Genomic DNA, 26,760 nt, shown 5'->3' on the forward strand with positions numbered 1-26,760 from the left:
TGAAGATTTTGTGACAATATTGACTGGTATTTGGAACTGTTCATAATTCCCTCTAGCTTAACTAAGGCCCCAGTTCCAGCTGAAGAAAAACAGCCCCAAAGCATGATGCTGCCACCACCATGCTTCACTGTGGGTATGGTGTTCTTTTGGTGATGTGCAGTGTTGTTTTTGCGCCAAACATATCTTTTGGAATTATGGCCAAAAAGTTTAACCTTGGTTTCATCAGACCATAACACCTTTTCCCACATGCTTTTGGGAGACTTCAGATGTGTTTTTACAAAATATAGCCTGGCTTGGATGTTTTTCTTCGTAAGAAAAGGCTTTCATCTTGCCACTCTACCCCATAGCCCAGACATATGAAGAATACAGGATATTGCTGTCACATGTACCACACAGCCAGTACTTGCCAGATATTCCTGCAGCTCCTTTAATGTTGCTGTAGGCCTCTTGGTAGCCTCCCAGACCAGTTTTCTTCTCGTCTTTTCATCAATGTTGGAGGGACGTCCAGTTCTTGGTAATGTCACGGTTGTGCCATATTTTCTCCACTTGATGATGACTGTCTTCACTGTGTTCCATGGTATATCTAATGCCTTGGAAATTCTTTTGTACCCTTCTCCTGACTGATACCTTTTAACAATGAGATCCCTCTGATGCTTTGGAAGCTCTCTGTGGACCATGGCGTTTGCTGTGGGATGAGACTATAAACATTTCTGGAAAGACCAACTAGAGCAGCTGAACTTTATTTGGGGTTAATCAGAGGCACTTTAAATGATGGCAGGTGTATACTGACTCCTCCGAGTTGATACAGGATAACAGTGCTTCCCAGCTCTGGATTCCGCACCTCCTGGATTCCTCTGCAGGGCACCAAAAAACAAAATCACACCATAGTGAAGCACTTCAAAATACAGGTAAAAAAAACTTGTGGTTCATTATACTCACAAACGAGCTAAAATATATAGCATATATAAAATCCTGGTAGTAACACTCCGCTGCCCTGCATTTGAAGTGCTTCACTATGGTGTGATTTTTTGGTGCCCTGCAGAGGAATCCAGGAGGTGCGTTTGGAATCCAGAGCTGGGAAGCACTGTTATCCTGTATCAACTCGGTGGGCTTATAGCACGGTGGAAAAAATTCCTTGTTTAGGCAGCGCGGTTCTTCACTTTAACGCATTGGAAACTGGTGTGAATTGATCCACAACACTACAAGGACCTGCAGCGCAAGTATTCAATAGTATCCAAAAGAACTACGTGACTGACTTTCTTTTATTAGATAGTATGCTGACTCCTATTTAACATAATTTTTATGTCATTGCTTAATTCTGAACACAGCTACATCCCCAGTTATGCAACCCCATTTAAAAAAAATATATATTTTTTATTCCCTCTACCTAATAGATTTCAGTTTGTTTTTCAATTGAGTAGTACAGTTTATAGGTCACATTAAAAGGTGGAAAAAGTTCTGAAATTATTTATCTTTGTCTAATTTTTTTACAGCACAGAAGCCTGGCATTTTAACAGGGGTGTGTAGACTTTTTATATCCACTGTAGGTGTGCTAGCGTCCTAAACACGGTGATGGGTAAAGCACCACATACTGGAGAGGCGGCAAGCTGACTTACCTGTGTGGATAATAACCTGTGCAGCCAGAGGAGTGCCATCTGAAAATCCACTAAAGGGGATACCAACCCTGGAGAGGAGAGGTTCTTCAGTGGACATTTGTCTTTGACCACCCACAGAGATTCTGTATAGTGGAAGACCACCTGATGGTCTGTTCAGAGTCAGAATCAGTGCAGAGGTGTTCCCAAGAAGGCGCAAGATGCGTCAGGGAAGAATACACCACCAGCCTCAGACCTGTCTTAGGCGTGACCCGAGGATGCAGAGGAGGAGTGGGACTTAGTTGTGACAACCCAAGGTAGTTTGCGGGACCTGGTGTCTGAATATGAGCGTGCCCTGTCCGCGGATGTGTCCCTAGGAGGGGCAGAGGCGGCCGCAATTTGGGCAGGCAAGCGGTCCAGCGACTCCACCATGGATTGGGAGAGTCGGACAAGGTTCCCTATGGCTTGGGACAGGTAAGAGGCCCATTAAGGAGAGACCGACACAGAAGGGGTGGTCAGGGAGACATTAAGGGCCTGGGAGCAAGGTACTGCGCACAAACAAGGAAGGCTGACCACATGGCAACTTTTTATCGCAACGGGCGCATGTAAAATACATATTGACAGGAGCGGGAGCTGGGAATGAGAGTCCTCTCTGGAGGAGGATATGGGGGCTGATAGAAAGCCTGAAAAAAGAAAAAAACAGCCAGGCAGAGGCTGTCCTACCAGACCCCAGGTGCCGTGTCCCCGAAGAGGTGCTGAAGCAGCTGCAGAAACGTGCAAGGTGGTTTTCTGGCAAGATGGAGGCTCTTTTTTCTTGAAAAGGAGGTAAAGTGGAAACCTCCCCCCACAGGGTTAAAGCTCGCGCTTGGCTGGGATAGGAGGGGAAGAGAACCCCTCCTATATGCAGAGAAGAGTGGGGAGGGGCCAAGAAAAAGCCCAGAAAGCGAGGGGGGGAGAGCAGCCTAGGCGAGAAAGAAGTCGGGGCCTCTATTAATGAGGTGGCCGGAAAAGGTGCGCCGTTGGCGGAACAGAAAATGCAAATGTGATCGCACACTACATCCAGCACTCTGCCCTCCATGCTGGATGAGACATTGGTTTATATTTGGCGGAACAGAACCGCAGGAGACCTGGGGCCCTCCTAAGGAGTAGTGACGCTCAGGGAGGGTAAAACAAACGGGGCAAAAAGGAGCACCAGGGGCCCGAGGACAGGCCGGGGAAGATGCGGCCTAGTCCCGGCAGAAGCCGGGGACTGAAGTAGAGGGAAAGGCCGGTAGAGGCATGGGTGGCCAGGGAGGTGAAGGATACCCAAGGGAAGGAAGAAAAAGAGGAAAGGAGGTACCTAACCAGGCCCCACAAATAAGATGAATCACATCCCTTGGCTAGAAAAGGGTTTAACCTGGTGGACCTCTTGGGGCAGGGATGCAGGAGAGAATACTTACCGTCTGGTGCCTTCAGGCGCCGCAGGGTCAGCCCTTCGGCAAACACCACTTATGTGGGATTGCCGGCATGCCACTGCAGATGCAGTAATGGGGGACTGGGTGACCGGCGTAAGTACTTCAAGTATGCGCCCGCAGGGGGTGCAACTAAAGTGGTAATCCACGATGGAGCCCCATACTGCAGCAGTCAAAGATCTGCAGAAGAAAGGAAAAAAAGAAAAAAGAAAAATAAAATAATAGCAATACCTGCAAAAACAGAGCAGGTCATGTCTGCCTCCTACGGACACTACACTAAAACTGATTAGCCTAGTGGCTGTGGAGAAAGTATAGCCCACCTGGGCAGAGCCAACCGTTTTGTTATCTAGAGTCGCCTCCTAGTGGTAGCTGGGCATATACCCATGGTGCTGTGTCCCCCCAATGACATTAATGAGAAAAAAAAACTTTTTCATCTGCTACTGGGCAAAAACCATTTGTCCTATACAAAATAGAGTATGCGGATTACAAATCCCAAATCAAAATTTTTGTAACACGTCACAAAATGTTGCTATGCGTAAGTATGCCTAAATGAATTAAGCACTTGGAAAGTATTGAATAATTTTGAACATAACGAGTTTTACTCCAACAATTTCCTGATCTACATCAAAGTTTGCGTACTAAACAGAGTATGAAAATGTAATGGAATAACAATTTGAAAAAGTCAAATTTTTCAATTTAAAAAAGTCTTACTTGAGCAAGGCCCAGTAATGTTAAAAGTGCTTCAGGCATCTTTGCGTTTGTGAACGGTCATATTTTCCCGTTGCAAAAACCAGCAGTAGTCCCCCATCATGTTGGGATTCCAGCAGCCTTGATACTGCTCTCCATGTTCGTCACTTACGCGTCCCAAATTGGGTGGTAAAAAGTCAAGATGGGAATCTAAGAAATGCACTTTCAATGACATTCGGCAGCCAAGTTGTTCATATGCTTTAAGCATGTTGTCTACTAATTCAGCATAGTATGCAGCTTATCTGTTCCCAAGGAAGTTCTGCACAAATGTATCCCAAGTTGCAAGACGCACTCGCTTTGTCAGATTCTTGGGCTGATCATAAGTAGTGTATTTGCCACATATGTAGCAGAAATTGTCTGGATCGTTAACACATTTGCATTTATCCATCTTCAGTTTCAAAACTGATAGCACTATAACATTTCACTTTATCAAAATCTGTCCAGCTTGCCTTATATACTTACTGCTGACATCAGCCTGAGTGCGTTCGGACATGTCCATTGGAATATCTCCAATATAATGCATTATTATAACTGAATAGGCTTTGCATGTATAACTTAACCCCTTCAATCCTTAACCCTTAAGGACCTACATGTACGGCGGAAGTCCGGTCCCCAAAAAATAAGGCTGATCGCATGCATTTTCCCTTTCAGATGCCGTGGCCAAATGTGACCACAGCATCTGCGCAGTCCGGAAGCGAAAGTCGCGCACTTCCGCTCCGGTAACAGCGTTCCCCGGCTGAGATCGGGGAACCTGTTACATTGATCTAATAGGCTGCAGCCTCAAGCAGGCTTCGGTGCCTAATAAATGACTATACCAATACAGGCCACTATTGGTATAGTGCAAATGAAGTGTTCAATGGTGTCTATATCGACATCAATGAACACAATAGGCAATCTAATGATTGCCAGTTATTGGCACCCAAGGGGACTTAAAAAAAAAAAAAAGAGTAACCAAAAAAATCTAAAAAAATACCATAGGCATCACTGCGTGCGAAAATGCCTATACTATTAAAATATAATATTAATGGCATACTGCAAATGGAGTAAAGGGGAAAAAATTAAAATAAACTGCCTTTTTTCCTTTTCTTGTCACTTCAACTGCCCAATATTTTTTTTAATAAAAAGTGCTCAATTAGTCGCACACACTTCAAATTGGTATCACTGAAAAGAACAGATCATCCCGCAAAAAAATAGCCCTCACACGGCCCCGTATATTTAAGTTATATGGGTCAGAACATGGTTAAAAATATCTATATCTATCTATCTCTATATCTATCTATCTATATCTATATATCTATCTATATCTCAGAGGTTCTTTTTTCTCCCCAGTATTAAAAAGCAAGAAAAATTATACAAGTGCGGAATCGTTGTAACCGAACTGATCTGGAGAATGAAGATAACAGGTCAATTTTACCACAGTGTAAAAAAATAAAAATAAAAACCTTTATCAGAATTGCGTTTTTTTCCCAATTCTACCCCATTTGGAATTTTTTTTCCTACTACATGGTATGCAACTGTGAATGGTGCCATTAGAAAGTACAACTTATACTGCAAACAATAAGCCCTCATAAGGCTATGTGAATGGAAAAATAAAAAAAAAGTTATGGGAAGTGAAACACAAAAATGGAAAATCCCAGGGTCCTTAAGGGGTTAAAATCTAGATGTGTCAGGCAAATTCCGAGTTCATATTTGGAATCCGGGCGCTCATTTTAGTATAAATCACATGTTTTTCTCTCAGTAGCAAAATCATTGTTGCGCAGTGTAATCGATAGAAGTGAATGAGGGAGGAATGAATGTGGTAGTGATCATTCCTCCCCAGTCACTTTGCATTAGCCTGTGTAATAGGCTGATGCAAACAAGCACTGATTAACTTTTTTTGCGGCCCCTCGAAATAGTGCGATGTGACAATGCGGCCCCAAAACAAAAAAAAAAAATTGTGCACCCCTGGGTTAAAGAGAACATGCCATAACTCCAGACATGTTTGTTTTGGTAACTACTTGCATTCCCCATGAAATAATTCAGTTTATGCTGTGCCCCTCTATTATTCATGCTAAAAGTTTATAAATGAATTGCTAGCAGCCTGCAATAAGTCCTTCTGAGCGTTACCAGCCCGGGGTTTGTCCTTGCATAGTCTAACACTATCCAATCAGTACTGCCAGTGGCAAACTGTGCAGGGACACTCCTAACTAGTAACACCCAATTGGACCTTTTCTGCAGACAGCTGACAAATTATCTATACATTTCTAATGGGAATAAGAAGAATGGCACAACACAGAGTCATTGGAATATATGCTCCTGAATTATTTCATAGGGAAGGCAAACTGAAATGTTGAGAGGCAACAATTGCTCTTTAAAGGGGTTGTCCAGGAATACATTTTTTGTAACAAACCTACGCTGGCTCCACATCATCTTTTGGTCCGGGGATTGTTTTCTTCCTCTCTGGCATGGTCACCTAATCCTCTTTAGCGAATAAGTGTCTCTTATAACGATGCCCATGCCGGGGAGGAGAAAAACAAACCCGTGACCGGAATATGGAAATGCGAGAGCCAAAGTGAAGGACTGGTGTGGTGTGGAGGAGGCAAGTAGTATTCCTTCAATATGGGAGGCAGGTGCCAGCAAGTGTTACAAATGATGTATTCCCGGACAACCCCTTTAAAAAGGTGTTAGTTATAATAATGGTATGCATTGACAATAACACTCTTACCAGATCAGCTTCAGCTTGAAGCAATGCTTCTGCCACATCTGTGTGTCCATTTTCACAAGCATATGTTAAAGCCGTGTCTCCTGTAGCCGTGGAGGCATGAACATCTGCACCTTTAAGTAAAAACATCATATAGATTTTAAGTGCACTAAATGTCTCGTCCAACATGTGCGCAACTGTTAATAAAAAGTAACCCATCCACTTTTGCCTCAACATTGTCCATTATAATCTTATCCACTTTGTGACCAATGCCCCAAGAAAATATTTTCTTTCCATAACCATATGCTCTTAGACTGTGTTCACATCACAGGGGTCACTGTATAAAATTATATTTTAACATTTTAAACAACTTTTTTTGCTGGACTCTGCAGGATGGAAAAGTAGCATATTTTTTTTTGTGGGACAAAGTTGTCGTTTTTAACAGTGCCATTTTCAGGTACACATAATTCACTGATTAACTTATTAACTCTTTCTAGGAGGAAGATGGGAAAAAACAGCAATACTGTCACTTTGACAATCTAAATTTTGTGGTGTTCATTTTTCAGCATAAATAAAACCATTTTATTTTCTGGGCCACTAACATCACAGTGATACTAAAAACTTAATTTATTTTTACGATTTACTGCTTTTTCACAATAAAAACCCTTAAAAAAAAAAATATATATATATATATATATATATATATATATATATATATATATATATATATATTTGTGTACCTCCACATCCCAAGACCCATAACTTATCACTTTTCTTTCTACGGAGCTGTGTGAGGGTGTGACTTTTGTAGGATGACTTGTAGTTTTCACTGGTGTCATTTTGAGGTACATAAGCAAAAAGCAGCAATTCTGGGTTTGTTTTTATCTTATAGTGTTCACTGTACAGCATGGGTGTCAAACATGCGGCCCGCAATGAATATCTTTGCGGCCTGGCAAAGATGCAGCATCGCAGACTGCTATGTATGAGCCGGGAGAGAGGAGGGGCTGGAGTCCGTAACTAGGGGCGGGGCCCGGTGCAGTCACTGTACTCTTACACCGGGCCCCGCCGCTCACCAAAGTATTTATAAACGTGAATCCTTATCCTGTTATTAAGCTGCCCTCTCCCATGTACCCATGTTCCCCCTGTATCCCCATAGCACTTAAGCTTCAATAGCAGGCAGAGCGGACGGCAGCAGTAACGTCACTCACTGACGTCGAGCGCCTGCTCCGCCCACTTTATGAATGAAGGAGGCGGAGCAGACGCGCGACGTCAGTGAGTGACGTTACTGGTGCCGTCCGCTCTGCCTGCTATGGAAGCATGTTCGTAAGTGCTGTGGGGATACTGGGGAACATGGGAACATGGAGAGCGCAGCGTTAGTTCAACTTAATAACAGGATAAGGATTCACGTTTATAAATACTTCGGTGAGCAGAGGGCCGGTGTATTGGGGGACACTGTTATGAGGGGGATCTGTGGATGACATATAGCAGTGTCATCCACAGATCCCCCCACCTCATAATGCCATCCACAGATCCCCCATAACAGTGCCATCCACAGATCCCCCACCCCATAACAATGCCATCCACAGATCCCCCACCCCATAACAGTGCCATCCACAGATCCCCCACCCCATAACAGTGCCATCCACAGATCCCCCACCCCATAACAGTGCCATCCACAGATCCCCCACCCCATAACAGTGCCATCCACAGATCCCCCACCCCATAACAGTGCCATCCACAGATCCCCCACCCCATAACAGTGCCATCCACAGATCCCCCACCCCATAACAGTGCCATCCACAGATCCCCCACCCCATAACAGTGCCATCCACAGATCCCCCACCCCATAACAGTGCCATCCACAGATCCCCCACCCCATAACAGTGCCATCCACAGATCCCCCACCCCATAACAGTGCCATCCACAGATCCCCCACCCCATAACAGTGCCATCCACAGATCCCCCATAACAGTGCCATCCACAGATCCCCCATAACAGTGCCATCCACAGATCCCCCATAACAGTGCCATCCACAGATCCCCCATAACAGTGCCATCCACAGATCCCCCATAACAGTGCCATCCACAGATCCCCCATAACAGTGCCATCCACAGATCCCCCATAACAGTGCCATCCACAGATCCCCCATAACAGTGCCATCCACAGATCCCCCATAACAGTGCCATCCACAGATCCCCCATAACAGTGCCATCCACAGATCCCCCATAACAGTGCCATCCACAGATCCCCCATAACAGTGCCATCCACAGATCCCCCATAACAGTGCCATCCACAGATCCCCCATAACAGTGCCATCCACAGATCCCCCATAACAGTGCCATCCACAGATCCCCCATAACAGTGCCATCCACAGATCCCCCATAACAGTGCAATCCACAGATCCCCCATAACAGTGCCATCCACAGGTCCCCCATAACAGCGCCATCCACAGGTCCCCCATAACAGCGCCATCCACAGATCCCCCATAACAGCGCCATCCACAGATATCCCACCCCATAGCAATACCATCCACAGATATCCCACCCCATAACAGTTCCATCCACAGATCCCCCACCTCATAACAATGCCATCCACAGATCCCCCATAACAGCACCATCCACAGATCCCCCACCCCATAACAATGCCATCCACAGATCCCCCCACCCCATAACAATGCCATCCACAGATATCCCACCCCATAGCAGTACCATCCACAGATCCCCATAACAGTGCCATCTACAGATCCCCCATAACAGTGCCATCCACAGATCCCCCATAACAGTGCCATCCACAGATCCCCCATAACAGTGCCATCCACAGATCCCCCATAACAGTGTCATCCACAGATCCCCCATAACAGTGTCATCCACAGGTCCCCCATAACAGCGCCATCCACAGGTCCCCCATAACAGCGCCATCCACAGGTCCCCCATAACAGCGCCATCCACAGGTCCCCCATAACAGCGCCATCCACAGGTCCCCCATAACAGCGCCATCCACAGGTCCCCCACATGACCGTGCATCATCCACATATCCCCCATAATAGTGTCATGCACAGACCACCAAAAGCACAACTTTTGGTTAAAAATTTTTTTTGCTTATTTTCCTCCTCAAAAACCTATGCGTCTTATAGTGAAGTTATATATATATATATATATATATATATATATATATATATATATATATATATATATATATATATACATACATATATATATATACATATACATATACATACACGGGATGTTGGGGGGTCAGCAGTCATGAAACAACAATGTTGTTCTATGAAAATGTACGATTTTTTTTATTTTTTTTTGATGCGGCCCACATAAACTTAAATTTTGTTTTTTTGGCCCATGTTAGCCTTTGAGTTTGACATGCTTGCTGTACAGGATAAATTATATAATTGCGTAAGGCTGATGTGGAAATAACATGTGGAGATCTTATTTTTGCTAACTTTTTCCATTTAAAAGCCTTTTTTCAAAAGAAAACAAAAAGTTAAATTTTTTTAAACTTTTATAATTTTTTCATTAACTAGACATTTTTTTAACCGTTTAATATTCCAACAACATTACTATAATAAGGGCTCTTTCACACTTGCGTTGTTCTTTTCCGGCATAGAGTTCCGTCGTCGGGTCTCTATGCCGGAAAAATCCTGATCAGGATTATCCCAATGCATTCTGAATGGAGAGAAATCCGTTCAGGATGCATCAGGATGTCTTCAGTTCAGGACCGAAACGTTTTTTGGCCGGAGAAAATACCGCAGCATGCTGCGCTTTTTGCTCCGGCCAAAAATCCTAAACACTTGCCGCAAGGCCGGATCCGGAATTAATCCCCATTGAAAGGCATTAATCCGGATCCGGCCTTAAGCTAAACGTCGTTTCAGCGCATTACCGGATCAGACGTTTAGCTTTCTCTGAATGGATACCATGGCTGCCAGGACGCTAAAGTCCTGTTTGGCCTGGTAAAGTGTAGTGGGGAGCGGGGGAGCAGTATACTTACCGTCAGTGCGGCTCCTGGGGCGCTTCAGAGTGACGTCGGGGCGCCCCACGCGCATGGATGACGTGATCGCATGGATCACGTCATCCATGCGCATGGGGCGCTCTGACATCATTCTGGAGCGCCCCGGGAGCCGCACGGACTGTAAGTATACTGCTCCCCCGCTCCCCACTACTACTATGGCAGCCAGGACTTTAATAGCGTCCTGGCTGCCATAGTAACACTGAATGCATTTGGAAGATGGATCAGTCTTCAAATGCTTTCAGTTCACTTGCGTGGGCACCTCCGGCAAATGGAGTACACGACGGATCCGGACCACGCAAGTGTGAAAGAGCCCTAAGCTATATTTTGGTTGCTTCTAAAATACTTAGCAATATTCCTGCAGTGCAATTTATTTTAATATCCGTGCTATACTGACTATCAACAGCAGGCTGTGGAAGAAAAGGCGCAGCCTGCTGAGACACACTACTAGAGGCAGACCTGGGGCCTTCATTTGGCTCTGGCCTGCGTGTCTGCACTGACCATCTCATTTGCAGGTTGCCGATGGGAGACAGAGGGAGTTTGTTCCCTCTCTACCAAATTACATGCCAAGGCTGCTAGTTCATGTGGCATGTAAAAAGTTAAAGGGAACCTGCCATCAACTTTATGCTGCCCTCACTGAAGGCAGCATAAAGTAGCGACAGACGCTCTGATTTCAGTGGTGTGTCACTTATGGGCTAAAAATAAGTGGTTGCCGAGAACCAGCATCATAATCATTACAGCTGGATACTGTAAAAAAAGAGCCACTACAGTCTGATCTCCCTGCCACCTGCTGATGATATACAGCGTTCTCCTTGGAGAGGATTGCCAAAAATCAGCAGGTGTTGGGGAGAGCAGGAACTCCTGAATAACAACGACTTTTCTGAGGAATCCATAACTTTTCCAGGCCCAGGCTGCGATGATTATGATGCTGGGTCTTGGCAACCACTTTTAGCACAAGTGACACACCGCTGAAATCAGTGTTTCTTTAACTACTTTATGCCACCCTCAGTGACGTTAGCATAAAGTTGACGACAGGTTCTCTTTAAGTAGCCCAGATTGGTGCTCTCTTTTTGTGGAACAGATTGAGCTATAGAGATCAGCAAATCAATTCTAAACTAATTGATTTATTATAAAGTTTATAAAAATTTGTCTGCAAAATGAATCAAAAGCTCTGACAAATTGCGCAAAGGAACACCCAGCACCATTTTACTGTGAATACCGACTGGTAAATCGACAGGAAAGACGGAGGATCATATGACCCTGGGAGGGGGAGAGACTTGCCCTGATTGGCTAATCAGGCTGTCAGCCTTTTTGTGTCTGACAAAAACCATTTGCAGACACAAGCCAGTTACTATAGTGACACTACAGGGACACTAAGGAGAGAAGATTGATATCATTGGGTAGATTTTAGAGTTTAAATAGGTTCACAACTTTTCAGATATTGTCGATGGCATTCAAGTTTTTGTGGTCTCCTTACAGCTAATCGGCAGGGGTGTTGCCAGTCAAGCCACAGCCAGTCTGATAGGGATAACCTATCCTGAGACTAGATCAGCAATATAGAAGTGGAGAACCCCTTCAATCAGGGAAAGCTTAACATCGCTGTGTCCTTCAACCTATCTTGCTGCCTGTGCAGCATATCAATTATTTGCTGGAATTTAGCCAATAATTGTTTGATATGTGAGGGTCCAGTGCCCCACCAATCATCACAATGAAAAATTCAACGCTGCTAGCTAATTTATTTTCATATTTAACATATGTTCGATTAGGTAGGGGTTTATATGACGTGCATGGGCGATCTTGGTTAACTGCAGGAATGGGAGTTGCACAGGAGGAGAGGGATCTGTGGAAGTAGCTGGAGGTGCCACATTGAAAAGTTTGCTATGGTTCAGTCATTTCTAGTCCCTGATAAAATACCCTTTTATTCTTTAATAACCCATGCTGAACTCTATAGGAAAAAAACATTTTGCCGAAAAGCTTCTTTAATGATACAAAATCCTGTGCAAAAATTTCCTTAGAAATACACAAACTAAGCTTAAAGAGGACCTTTCACCGATTCTTACCCTATGAACTAACTATACAGACATGTGGAGCGGCGCCCGGGGATCTCTCTGCACTTACTATTATCCCCGGGCGCCGCTCCGTTCTCCTGCTATGCCCTCCGGTATCTCCGTTCCCTAAGTTATGGTAGGCGGAGTCTGCCCTAGCGCTGGCCAATCGCATTGCAGAGCTCACAGCCTGGGAGAAAATAACCTCCCAGGCTGTGAGCTCTGCGCTGCGATTGGCCAGCGCTAGGGCAGACTCCGCCTACCATAACTTAGGGACTGGTATCTCCGCCTACTATAACTTAGTGAGCGGAGATACCGGAGGGCATAGCAGGAGAACGGAGCGGCGCCCGGGGATAATAGTAAGTGCAGTGAGATCCCCGGGCGCCGCTCTACATATCTGTATAGTTCGTTCATAGGGTAAGAATCGGTGAAAGGTCCTCTTTAAGGCTCCATTCAGACGTCCGTATGTGTTTTGCGGATCCACAAAACACGGACACCGGCAATGTGCTTTCCGCATTTTGTGGATCCGCACATTGCCAGAACTATATAGAAAATGCCTCTTCTTGTCCGCAATTGCGGACCCGGTAGTGCAGATCCGCAATTTCGGATCTGAGCGGGACAAAGTCTGTCCCCATAGAAATGAATGGGTCCGCAATTCCGTTCCGCAAAATGCAGAACAGAATTGTGGACGTGTGAATGGGGCCTGAAGGAGTTCTTCAGGATTTTAATATTGATGACCTATCCTTAAGTTGTGTTGTAACACTGCAACAGCTGCATGTGGACTAAACCCCAGCCTAATATTGAAGGCAGGTGTTATACATTACTTTCTGAATTGTACTGCCTGGCTACTTAAGTAAAGTTCAATTCCTTCTGGGATTCGCATCCCCACCTATACCTTGGTTGAACTTAATGGATTGTTGTCTCTTTTTCAATCATATTAACTATGTAACAAATATAAATGTCCCAGAACACCCTTTAAATGCTAAGAAACATACCTGCCGATAAAAGATATTTTACTAGTTCAAGATGTCCTTCCTGAGCAGCTTCCATGAGAGGAGTAGAGCAACCAAGTTCAACATCTGCCCCTGATTTCACAAGAAAATCTGTGACTTCTGCAAACCCTCCACAGCATGCAAGAGTAAGAGCCGTTTCTTGGGTTTCTTCAGTCTGAGCATTTATGTTAGCACCTGAAAATATGAATATAAGGTTCAACATGCCTCAAAAAAAAACAAGGCACATATATATTTTTTTTCAAAAAAGCCTTTTCCTAGTGAACACATAGTTAATGGTTAAATCAATATAGAATGTTCATAATTAGCTTTTCAGGTAAACCTGCTATTAGCAAAACATGTGAATATTTGGGAAGTATACCATTCTATATACATAGTCAGGTCCATAAATATTGGGACATCAACACAATTCTAACATGTTTGGCTCTATACACCACCACAATGGATTTGAAATGAAACGAACATGATGTGCTTTAACTGCAGACTGTCAGCTTTAGGCCTCATGCACACGACTGTTGTTGTGTTCCGTTCCGCAAAATGGGTTTCAGTTGTTCCGTGATCCGTTTCCGTTTTTGTTTCCGTGTGTCTTACTTTATTTTTGGAGAATCACCAGACATTAAGTAAAAAAAAGTCTAAGTCAAGTTTGCCATGCAAATGATAGGAAAAAAACGGACGCGGACGACAATCTTGTGTGCCTCCGCGTTTTTTCACTGTCCCATTGACTTGAATGGGTCCGCGAACCGTTTTCCGTGAAAAAAATAGGACAGGTTATATTTTGACGGACTGGAACCGCGGATCACGGACGCGGATGACAAACTGTGCATTAGCCGAGTTTTCAACGGGCCCATTGAAAGTCAATGGGTCCGCAGAAAATCACGAAAAACAGAACGGACACGGAAGAAAACAACGGTCGTGTACATGAGGCCTTAATTTGAGGGTATTTACATCCAAATCAAGTGAACGGTGTAGGAATTACAACAGTTTGCATATGTGCCTCCCACTTGTTAAGGGACCAAAAGTAATGGGACAGAATAATTAAAAGTCAAACTTTTACTTTTTAATACTTGGTTGCAAATACTTGCAGCCAATTACAGCCTGAAGTCTGGAACGCATAGACATCACCAGATGCTGGGTTTCATCCCTGGTGATGCTCTGCCAGGCCTCTACTGCAACTGTCTTCAGTTCCTGCTTGTTTTTGGGGCATTTTCCCTTCAGTTTTGTCTTCAGCAAGTGAAATGCATGCTCAATCGGATTCAGGTCAGGTGATTGACTTGGCCATTGCATAACATTCCACTTCTTTCCCTTAAACTCTTTGGTTGCTTTTGCAGTATGCTTTGGGTCATTGTCCATCTGCACTGTGAAGTGCGGTCCAATGAGTTCTGAAGCATTTGGCTGAATATAAGCAGATAATATTGCCCGAAAAACTTCAGAATTCATCCTGCTCCTTTTGTCAGCGGTCATATCAATAAATATAAGAGAACCAGTTCCATTGGCAGCCATACATGCCCACGCCATGACACTACCACCATGCTTCACTGATGAGGTGGTATGCTTAGGATCATGAGCAGTTCCTTTCCTTCTCCATGCTCTTCTCTTCCCATCACTCTGGTACAAGTTGATCTTGGTCTCATCTGTCCATAGGATGTTGTTCCAGAACTGTGAAGGCTTTTTTAGATGTCGTTTGGCAAACTCTAATCTGGCCTTCCTGTTTTTGAGGCTCACCAATGGTTTACATCTTGTGGTGAACCCTCTGTATTCACTCTGGTGTAGTCTTCTTTTGATTTTTGACTTTGACACACATACACCTACCTCCTGGAGAGTGTTCTTGATCTGGCCAACTGTTCTGAAGGGTGTTTTCTTCACCAGGGAAAGAATTCTTTGGTCACCCACCACAGTTGTTTTCTGTGGTCTTCCGGGTCTTTTGGTGTTGCTGAGCTCACGGGTGTGTTTCTTCTTTAAGAATATTTCAAACCGTTGTTTTGGCCACGCCTAATGTTTTTGCTATCTCTCTGATGGGTTTGTTTTGTTTTTTCAGCCTAATGATTGCTTGCTTCACTGAAAGTGACAGCTCTTTGGATCTCATCTTGAGAGTTAACAGTAATAGATTCCAAATGCAAATAGCACACTTGAAATGAACTCTGGACCTTTTATCTGCTCATTGTAATTGGGATAATGAGGGAATAACACACACCTGGCCATGGAACAGCTCAGAAGCCAATTGTCCCATTACTTTTGGTTCCGTAACAAGTGGGAGGCACATATGCAAACTGTTGTAATTCCTACACCGTTCACCTGGTTTGGATGTAAATACCCTCAAATTAAAGCTGACAGTCTGCAGTTAAAGCACATCTTTCTCGTTTCATTTCAAATCCATTGTGGTGGTGTATAGAGCCAAAAATGTTAGAATTGTGTCGATGTCCCAATATTTATGGACCTGACTGTATATTAAGGTGTAAACTTACCTTGTGCTATAAGAAGTGCTACTATTTCTTCATGTCCTTCTCGAGCTGCTTCCATTAAAGGTGTGTAACCTTCATCGTTTACTTCTTCAAGATTGGCGCCTCTTTCAATAAGCAGAGCTGCAAGTTCCACATGTCCTCCACAAGCGGCTAATGTGAGGGGGGATTCAAAAGAATCTGCTGGCATGTTGACCTGAGCACCACTATCAAGCAGTAAACGAGCTACCCCAACATGTCCATCCTATAAAGACAATAAGTCAATAAAAAATTAACATACTGATCAATTCTGTACAACATGTGGTGCTAGAAAATCAGCATTATAATACAGTGTATTTGCAAAAAGTTTAGAAAATAAAACAACTTGTTTTTATTTTTATCTCTTCACCTTAGGCTACTTTCACACTTGCGGCAGCGGATTCCGGCAGGCAGTTCCGTCGCAATCCAGACGCAAACGGACGCATTTGTGAGACGGATGCGGATCTGTCTGCCAAATGCACTGTAATACCGGATCCGTCTTTCCGGTTGTCATCTGGAAAAACCGATCTGGTATTTATTTTTTCTCATTTTTAAAAGGTCTGCGCATATCGGGAAACTAGATCCGGTTTTCCGGAACACTTAGTACCGGATCTGGAATTAATACCTTTCAATGGAAATTAATGCTGCATCCAGCATTCCAGCAAGCATTTAGGATTCTTTGGCCAGAGAGAAAAATGCAGCATGCTACAGTATTTTCTCTGGCCAAAAACATTCAGAATGCATAAGGATAAAACTGATCAGTTTTTTTCCGGTATTGAGCTCCTAGGACAGCACTCAATACCAGAATAGAAAAACTCTAGTGTGAAAGTACCCTTAAAAGAGCCGTTCACAGACATCCAGTTGCAAGAAAAAGTATGTGAAGACTTTTTAGTCTTGTCGCCATTTACGACTAGACCCGCCGCAGCTCTGCAGTTTAATACAGCGGCGGGGCATGGGAGATGATAGTTCTCTTCCCCGCCGCAGATGTTCTTCTCAGCAGCGTAGTGGAGAAGGAGTCTCTCCCTCCCCCTGTGCTGCTGCCGCCAATAAGAAGAGAGACGGGAGGAGGAGGAGGGAAGGGGCTGTGGCCACTGCCCCACCAATGAAGATAAGTGACCTGTTAATACAAATACAGGAGGCGGGTGCCGGAATCAAATAGCCGGCACCCGACCTCTATGACAGGGAGCTGCGATCAGCGGCAGTTAACCCCTCAGGTGCGGTACCTGAGGTGTTAACTGCAGCAGATCGCAGCTCCCTGTTAGAGGTCGGGTGCCGGCTATTTGATTCCGGCACCCGCCTCCTGTATTTGTATTAACAGGTCACTTATCTACTTATCCATTTTAAAAATTTCTATTTCTCTGCTTTTAAAACAGAAAGGCCTCTTTCACACGGGTGTTGCGGGTGAGGGCCGATGCGTTCAGGGTGCATTGCAAGAAACCCACGCGATTAGGCACGCAATAGCAGTCAGCTTTGACTGCGATTGCGTTCCGATGTTCAGTTTTTTTTCACGCGAGTGCAATGTTTTGCACGCGCATGAGAAAAAACTGAATGTGGTACCCAGACCTGAACCCGGACTTATTCTGAAGTTTGGGTTTCTGTAGATTTTATTATTTTCCATTATAACCTGTGTAGGGCTTACATAGAAGAAACCACCTATAATTGACTACCATTTTAGAAACTACACCCCTCAAGTTCAAAACTGATCTTATTTTATCTAACTTTGTTAACCCTTTAGGTATTCCACAATAATTAAAAGGAAAATGAAATGTTTAAATGTTAAGTTTTTTGGCAGATTTTCCATTTTTTCCTGCAACACAGCAAGGGTTAACAGTCAAACAAAACTGAATACTATTACCCTGATTCTGCAGTTTATAGAAACACTCCACATGTGGGGGTAAACTGATGTAATGGCACAAGGCAGGGCGCAGAATGAAATGAGCGCCGATTTTGCTGGACTGGTTTTTAGACACCATGTTCCATATGAAGCACCCCTGATGCACCCTAGAGAAGGGTGGAAACTCCCAAAAAGTGACCCCATTTTGTAAACTATGGGATAAGGTGACAGTTTTATTGATACTATTTTGGGGTACATATGATTATTGATCTCTCTATATTACACTTTTTAATGAGGCAAGGTAACCAAAAAATGGCTGTTCTGGCACAGTTTTTATTTCATCTGACAGGATAGATCATGTGATACTTTTATAGAGCAACGATTTCGTGGGAGTGATTGCAGGTGGCCGAGTATGGGTTGAAGCAGAGATCCTTGATAGTTAAGTACTTGCATTTTAGTACTGCCATTTAACCCCTTAAGGACCCATGACGTACCGGTACGTCATGTGTTCGGATCACTGCCGCCCGGCCGGCTGTGATCGGAACACGGTGCCTGCTCAAATCATTGAGCAGGCACCTCGGCTAAATGCGCGGGGGGGTCCCGTGACTTCCCCCATGTCTGCGATGGCAACAAACCGCAGGTCAATTCAGACCTGCGGTTTGTCGCGATTTCTGCAGTTTCTGATCCCCGCGGTCCCTGACCGCGGCGATCAGAAACTTTAGTGTGGCAAAAATATATATTTATCACCCCCCTGCACCTCTGAATGATTTTAGCCCGGTGGGAGGTGCAGGGAAGGGTTGCGGGCGGTGCGGGAGGCAGGCGGTGCGGCAGGCGGGATCGCGATCCCCCGCCCGCCTCCCATTGAATAATCATTGGTGTACAGTGGGTATACCAAAGTGCCAGCACATTGTTGACACCCTGGTATAAACGGCTGACATCGGTGATGTGATGTCAGCCGTTTAACCCTTTCCATACAGCGGTCCGTACGGACCGCTGTATGGAAAAGGTTAACAGCTCAGGGAGCTCCCTCCCTCTCCGATCGGGGGGCTGCTGTGCCTTTGCAGCCCCCTGATGGAGAGGGAGAGAGCTCCCAGACAGCCCCCCGCCAGCCCCGTCCTCACCCTTCCCCGTCTGCGAAGTTATGGCAGACGGGGAAGGTTCCCATGGCAACAGGACGCCTGCTCAGGCGTCCTGCTGTCCATGGTGCTGAACAGATCTGTGCTGAAGGCATAGATCTGTTCAGTGTAAGTAAAATACAGTGCAGTACCCTATAGAGTACTGTACTGTATTATACAGACATAAGACCCACTGGATCTTCAAGAAACAAGTGGGTCTGGGTAAAAAAAAAAGTAAAATAAAAGTAAAAAAAAAGTAAAAATCAAAAAACACATTTATCACTGATTAAAAATGAAAAAAAAAAAAATATTCCCTACACGTTTGGTATCGCCGCGTCCGTAACGACCTGATCTATAAAACGGTCATGTTACTTTACCCGAACGGTGAACGCCATAAAAATAAAAAATTAAAAACTATGATGAAATTGAAATTTTGCCCACCTTACTTCCCAAAAAAAGGTAATAAAAGTGATCAAAAAAGTCGCATGTACGCCAAAATTGTAACAAACAGTCATCTCTGAAAAACTGAAAAAACTATGGCTCTTAGACTATGGAAACACTAAAACATCATTTTTTTGTTTCAAAAATTAAATCATTGTGTAGAACTTACATAAATAGAACTTACATAAATAAAAAAAAAGTATACATATTAGGTATCGCCGCGTCCGTATCGACCGGCTCTATAAAAATATCACATGACCTAACCCCTCAGGTGACCACCGTAAAAAAATAAAAACTGTGTAAAAAAAGCAATTTTTTGTCATCTTACGTCTTAAAAAGTGTAATAGCAAGCGATCAAAAAGTCATATGCACCCCAAAATAGTGCAAATCAAACCATCATCTCATCCCGCAAAAAATTAGACCCTACTTGAGATAATCGCCCAAAAACTGAAAAAACTATGGCTCTTAGACTATGGAGACACAAACTTTTTTTTTGTTTTAAAAATGAAATCATTGGGTAAAACTTACATAAATTAAAAGAATTGTATACATATTAGGTATCGCCGTGTCCGTGACAACCTGCTCTATGAAATTACCACATGATCTAACCTGTCAGAGGTTACCTTGCCGCACAAAAAGTGTAATATAGAGCAACCAAAAATCATATGTACCCTAAACTAGTACCAACAAAACTGCCACCCTATCCCGTAGTTTTATAAAATGGGGTCACTTTTCTGGAGTTTCTACTCTAGGGTGCATCAGGGGGGCTTCAAATGGGACATGGTGTCAAAAAAAAAAAAAAAACTGTCCAGCAAAGCCTGCCTTCCAAAAACTGTATGGCATTCCTTTCCTTCTGCACCCTGCCGTGTGCCCGTACAGCGGTTTACGACCACATATGGGGTGTTTCTGTAAACTACAGAATCAGGGCCATAAATATTGAGTTTTGTTTGGCTGTTAACCCTTGCTTTGTAACTGAAAAAAAAAATATATTAAAATGGAAAATCTGCCAAAAAAGTGAAATTTTGAAATTGTATCTCTATTTTCCATTAAATCTTGTGCAACACCTAAAGGGTTAACAAAGTTTGTAAAATCAGTTTTGAATACCTTGAGGGGTGTAGTTTCTTAGATGGGGTCCCTTTTATGGAGTTTCTACTCTAGGGGTGCATCAGGGGGGCTTCAAATGGGACATGGTGTCAAAAAACCATTCCAGCAAAATCTGGCTTCCAAAAACCATACGGCGCACCTTTCCCTCTACGCCCTACTGTGTGCCCGTACAGTAGTTTACGGCCACATATGGGGTGTTTCTGTAAACGGCAGAGTCAGGGCAATAAAGATACAGTCTTGTTTGGCTGTTAACCTTTGCTTTGTTAGTGGAAAAAATGGGTTAAAATGGAAAATTAGGCAAAAAAATGAAATTCTCAAATTTCATCCCCATTTGCCAATAACTCTTGTGCAACACCTAAAGGGTTAATGAAGTTTGTAAAATCTGTTTTGAATACCTTGAGGAGTGTAGTTTATAGAATGGGGTCATTTTTGGGCGGTTTCTATTATGTAAGCCTCGCAAAGTGACTTCAGACCTGTAGTGGTCCCTAAAAATTGTTTTTTTGTAAATTTCTTAAAAATTTTAAGATTTGCTTCTAAACTTCTAAGCCTTGTAACTAGGGGTGCACCGAAATTTCGGCAGCCGAAAATATCGGCCGAAAATGCACCTAATCCACTTCGGCCGATATTGTTACATATCGGCCGAAAATATGGGGTGTGGGATTTGTCACCCACCATCTGCGGGCGGGCGGTTTACTTTGTCACTGCATCTTTATTTTACCTTACAATCGTGAGGCTCCAGTAACTAACAACTCTGCAGGCAGAGCGGAGGCCGGCGTAACGTCACTTACTCACGTGACGCGCCTGCTCCGCCTCCTTCATTCATAAAGTGGGCGGAGCAGGTGCGTCACGTGAGTAAGTGACGTTACGCCGCCCTCCGCTCTGCCTGCAGAGTTGTTACCGGAGCGTCACGATTGTAAGGTAAAATAAAGATGCAGTGAGTGATGCTGTGAGCAGCAGGGCCGGGGCTGTTATGGGTAGGGGGATCGGTCTATGGCACTGCTATGGGGAGGGGGGATCTGTGCACTGCTATGGTGAGGGGGGATCTGTGCACTGTTATGGGGAAAGGGATCTGTGCACTGTTATGCCCATAACAGTGCACATATCCCCCTCTCCATAACAGCGCCACCCACAGATCCCCCTCTCCATAACAGCGCCACCCACAGATCCCCCTCTCCATAACAGCGCCACCCACAGATCCCCCTCTCCATAACAGCGCCACCCACAGATCCCCCTCTCCATAACAGCGCCACCCACAGATCCCCCTCTCCATAACAGCGCCACCCACAGATCCCCCTCTCCATAACAGCGCCACCCACAGATCCCCCTCTCCATAACAGCGCCACCCACAGATCCCCCTCTCCATAACAGCGCCACCCACAGATCCCCCTCTCCATAACAGCGCCACCCACAGATCCCCCTCTCCATAACAGCGCCACCCACAGATCCCCCTCTCCATAACAGCGCCACCCACAGATCCCCCTCTCCATAACAGCGCCACCCACAGATCCCCCTCTCCATAACAGCGCCACCCACAGATCCCCCTCTCCATAGCGCCACCCACAGATCCCCCTCTCCATAGCGCCACCCACAGATCCCCCTCTCCATAACAGCGCCACCCACAGATCCCCCTCTCCATAACAGCGCCACCCACAGATCCCCCTCTCCATAACAGCGCCACCCACAGATCCCCCTCTCCATAACAGCGCCACCCACAGATCCCCCTCTCCATAACAGCGCCACCCACAGATCCCCCTCTCCATAACAGCGCCACCCACAGATGAATTTCATTCATGAAAAAGAATTATTAATAAAATCATTAAAAAAAAAGTATTTTAAAAGTATTTGGGCAAAAAGGCAGTTTCGGTTTCGGTTTTCGGTCAAGGGCATCCTGAATTTTCGGTTTCGGACCAGAATTTTCATTTCGGTGCACCCCTACTTGTAACATCCCCAAAAAATAAAATATCATTCCCAAAATGCTACAAACATGAAGTAGACATATGGGGAATGTAAAGTCATCACAATTTTTGGAGGTATTACTATGTATTACAGAAGTAGAGAAAGTGAAACTTTGAAATTTGCTAATTTTTCAAAATTTTTGGTAAATATGGTATTTTTTTATGCAAAAAAAATTAACTTTTTTGACCCAATTTTAGCAGTGTCATGAAGTACAATATGTGACGAAAAAAAAACAATCTCAGAACGGCCTGGATAAGTCAAAGCGTTTTAAAGTTATCAGCACTTAAAGTGACACTGGTCAGATTTGCAAAAAATGGCCAAGTCCTTAAGGTGAAATAGGGCTGAGTCCTTAAGAGGTTAAAACCATTTTTTTTCTCTGCTGTGTACTGCCATTTAAATCCATATATTTTTTTCTCTGCTTGCTTAAGGGGAGTGGCTTGTGCTTCCAGGTGCTATAAATTAAACCACTGAACTCTCCAGAGCTTGCTGTACATGAGGCTTGCCGTACCATGTGGCTGCTGATTAAGTGGAGTTTAAAGACCCGTAGTTTAAGACCAGGAACAAGAAACTAAGGTTGGATAGAATTTTCTTGTGTGTTGTTGCCTTAATTCTAGCTAGAACTCCAACTATAGCAGAGAGGGTCTAATTCTAACTCATTTACTGTTTTGCTTCTTTACTGTTAATCCCCATTTAAACATGTGCTCCATGGACAATGCCACTAAGTGTGTGTCCTGTGCAATGTATGCGTGCCTTGAAGAGCCTTTCGAGGGTGAATACAATTGCACTAGATGCAATCATGTGACATATTTGGAAGCACAGATCTTGGATCTAAATAAGCATCTTGAAATACTTAGGGGCATTGCAGACCTGGAGAGAGGCTTAGACCTCACTGTGCAGGCACTGACTGGGGTCAGTGAATTGGAGGTTGGAGGAAGAGGGCAAGATAAGGACTATCAGGTGAGCAGTTGGGTTAATGTAGGAAGAAGGGGTAGAGGGAAAAGTGCCAGGGAGGATAGTCCTGAGCTGGCACGCCCCTAGTAAATATGCCCGTTTGGCTGATATTAGGGATGAAAGCCCAGGGCCAGCAACACTGCAGCAGGGCGTTTCTCCTAGCAATCAAGAGGATGACCACTGCAGGAAAGATGGGAAAAGGATTGCAGCAAAGGTCAGGCATATGCTGGTGGTAGGGGACTCTATTATTAGGAGGACAGACAGGGTCATCTGTTGCAGAGACCGTGAATGCCGAACAGTGTGTTGTCTGCCGGGTGCTTGGGATCGTCATACTGAGGATCGGATTGACAGATTGCTGGGTGGGGCTGGAGAAGACTCGGCGGTCATGGTGCACATTGGAACCAATGAAAGTCGGTGGGAGATGGAAGGTCCTTAAAAACGATTTTAGGGAACTTGGTGAGAAGCTCAAGTCCAGGACCTTCAAGGTAGTGTTTTCAGAAATACTACCAGTACCACGAGCGTCACCAGAGACACAACGGGAGCTTAGGGAGTTAAATAAGTGGCTCAGAAACTGGTGCAGGAGGGAAGAGTTTGGGTTCATGGAGAACTGGGCCGACTTCTTAGTCGGTTACAGGCTCTACAGTAAGGACGGGCTGCACCTTAATGGGGAAGGCGCAAATGCCCTGGGGGAAAAAAAGGTTAGATGGCTGGAGGAGCTTTTAAACTAGGATTTGTCAGGCTGGGGGGGGTAACAAGAACCTGCTACATACAAAAATCAACCAAGGTAACCCAAAAATCCCAGATATTTACTGTAGTAATTTCAAATGTATTTTCACGGGGGCGTGGCCAGCAGCCAAGATAGCTAGACGTGCCTAAGCAGAGCTTCGGGGCCAGCACAGCACTGCGGGATAAATCCTGTACTCCATCCACTCCAATCGCAGCAGAGAACTGAAAGTGCCCTGACTCCGATCAAAGGCCAGAGAGCCATAATAGAGACGGCCTGACTCACCCTACAAAGATCCGGTGGAGTGGCGTGCACACCAGCGTGCAGATCCCCCAAATGGAAGCACTCCCAGTGCAGAGGTGCCCCTGACTGAGGTGAGAAGAGCTGGGAGGAAAGCAGATTCGGGCGGAGAGAGAAAGGAGCGCAGAAGATACAGTGCACTCGCTAACTTTCCTGCCAGTCGGCCATATTGCCAAACGCCGGCTAGTATAAGGGAGGAGGGGAGAGCTCTAATACAACGCAGCATTCAGCAGCACAGGAGACCCCAGAACCCTGCAGGGTACAAAGAGACACAGTTACCGGCACTTATCACTGCAGGGACTTCACAATTCTGATATACAGATTTGCACAACCTCTGCAGACCCCCAACAGTATACACTGTTTTAAGTGTACAAAATGAGTACAACTACATCTTAGACATAATAACCCTTCAAATATCAGAATAATGGGGCGACAAAGCTCAAAATGCGGCAGATAGGCGGAAAGCATTTGCCAGGCAACCAGAAAAGCCGCGAATAAAAATGCATACTAGAGCCAGTACAGTGTCAGACTATGCAGCTCATGCTATGGCATCCGAGGAAGAGCCAGATTAACCCAAGAAAAAAAAAAAAGGAACAGCACAGGTCCTGGAAGCCATCACTGCCTGCAAGACTTCTCTAACAGGAAAACTAGTCGAGGTCAAAATTGACTTAGGCCTCCTTTGACAAGACATGCACAACACACTGAAGAGCGTATATCCCGAATAGAGGATCATACGGCCAATGTTCCAAGGTCTATTTCGGAACTCAACACCAACGAAGATCTCTGGAGATAAAAAGCGGACGACTTGGAAAACAGGCGCCGTAGAAACAACATAAGACTAAATCGGCTTGCCAGAAAAAGCAGAGGGTCGATCACCAGATGAATTCATAGAGAACTGGATAAAAACTTTTTCCGGATGCAAACTTCTTCATGGCCTATGCAGTGGAAAAAGCCCACAGGGTACCAGCCAGACTGCCACCTCCTGGAGCCCCACTTCGACCTATGCTCGCAAGGTTTCTAAATTGCAAAGATAAAGGACAAAATATTGGCATTTGCCAGAAGACTACAAGAAATCAAGTATGACAACACCAAGGTCTCCATCTTCCCGGATTTCTCCATGGAACTGCAGAAACAACGTGCCACCTTCATGGATGTCAAGCGGCGGATGAGAGAGGCCAACATAACCTACTCCATGGGATTACCCAGCGTAGCTACGAATAATAGATTCGAATAATAGATTGATCGAGCGGTCTTCTTCACCTCTCCCGTTGTTTTGGCTACGCCTAATGTTTTTGCCATCTCTCTTTTTTCAGCCTAACGATTGCTTGCTTTACTGATCGTGACAGCTCTTTGGATCTCATAGTTTTAATAGGCATGTACAACCCTCCCCCAGGATCCGTGCAGATTTTACATCTAGCAGCCATGTTTTCAGCTGCATATCCACGCGACAAAATACTTTGCATGGGAGACTTAAATATGATGTTAGATCCCTTATTGGATCATTTCACAGATGGTAAGCCCATTTAATACAGCGAACCCCCTCACAACTCAGATTCTTAGAGTTTGGCTCGACCTATGGAGGTCCCAGTATCCTGGATCTAGAATATGCTCATGTCACAGCAGCAGTCATAACTTCCTAACCAGGATAGACATTATATGAGGTAATGAACCAGTACTACTAAACTTTAGGTCTATAACATACATGCCCCGAGGAATTTCAGATCACTCACCAATTTTTGGCACACTGGTTCGCAGTGCCCCCCCTCAGTCATGTATAGATTAAACATACACCCATTCTGGTTGAACCTTATGGGTGCATCAGATGGGATCTCATACTAACTACAGGAATTTCTTAAAACACACAAAAATGAACCTAATACAGGGCTGGTATGGGACACTCAAAGCATTTCTGTGCTAGGCACTGCATTCCAATATATCCAATATTAAAAAAAGACACAAAGATCTGAGCTGTAATTCCGATGCAGCACACTGAACAGCAGTATATTAGTCACCCGACTGAGGCCAACAGAAACGAATGGCTGAAGACAGGACGACAATATTTGGCAATACTTAAAGGGAACCTGTCACTGGGATTTTGTGTATAGAGCTGAGGACATGAGTTGCTAGATGGCCGCTAGCACATCCGCAATACCCAGTCCCCATAGCTCTGTGTGCTTTTATTGTGTAAAAAAAACTATTTGATACAAATGTAAATTTTCCCGGAGAGGAGTCCTGTCCCTGACTCATCTCACATACAGGACTCATCTCAGGTTAATTTGCATATGTATCAAATCGGTTTTTTTACACAATAAAAGC

At 44.6% G+C, this 26,760-nt stretch overlaps 1 protein-coding gene across 1 annotated transcript in view; it reads right to left on the reverse strand.

The window, feature by feature from the left end:
- The window catches only part of LOC121009545 (ankyrin repeat and KH domain-containing protein 1-like), a 307,110-nt gene that overhangs the window by 209,155 nt on the left and 71,195 nt on the right, over positions 1 to 26,760 (reverse strand). Inside the window, exons 8-10 of the mRNA XM_040442755.1 lie at positions 16,008 to 16,245; positions 13,531 to 13,722; positions 6,495 to 6,604 (exon numbers count right to left, since the gene is read on the reverse strand). Of these exons, the coding sequence (XP_040298689.1) occupies positions 6,495 to 6,604; positions 13,531 to 13,722; positions 16,008 to 16,245 (540 nt within the window). The remainder of the gene's footprint in view (positions 1 to 6,494; positions 6,605 to 13,530; positions 13,723 to 16,007; positions 16,246 to 26,760) is intronic.

This window comes from Bufo bufo, chromosome 1 (genome assembly GCF_905171765.1).
Source record: "Bufo bufo chromosome 1, aBufBuf1.1, whole genome shotgun sequence".
In the NCBI taxonomy this organism is placed as follows: Eukaryota; Metazoa; Chordata; class Amphibia; order Anura; family Bufonidae; genus Bufo; species Bufo bufo.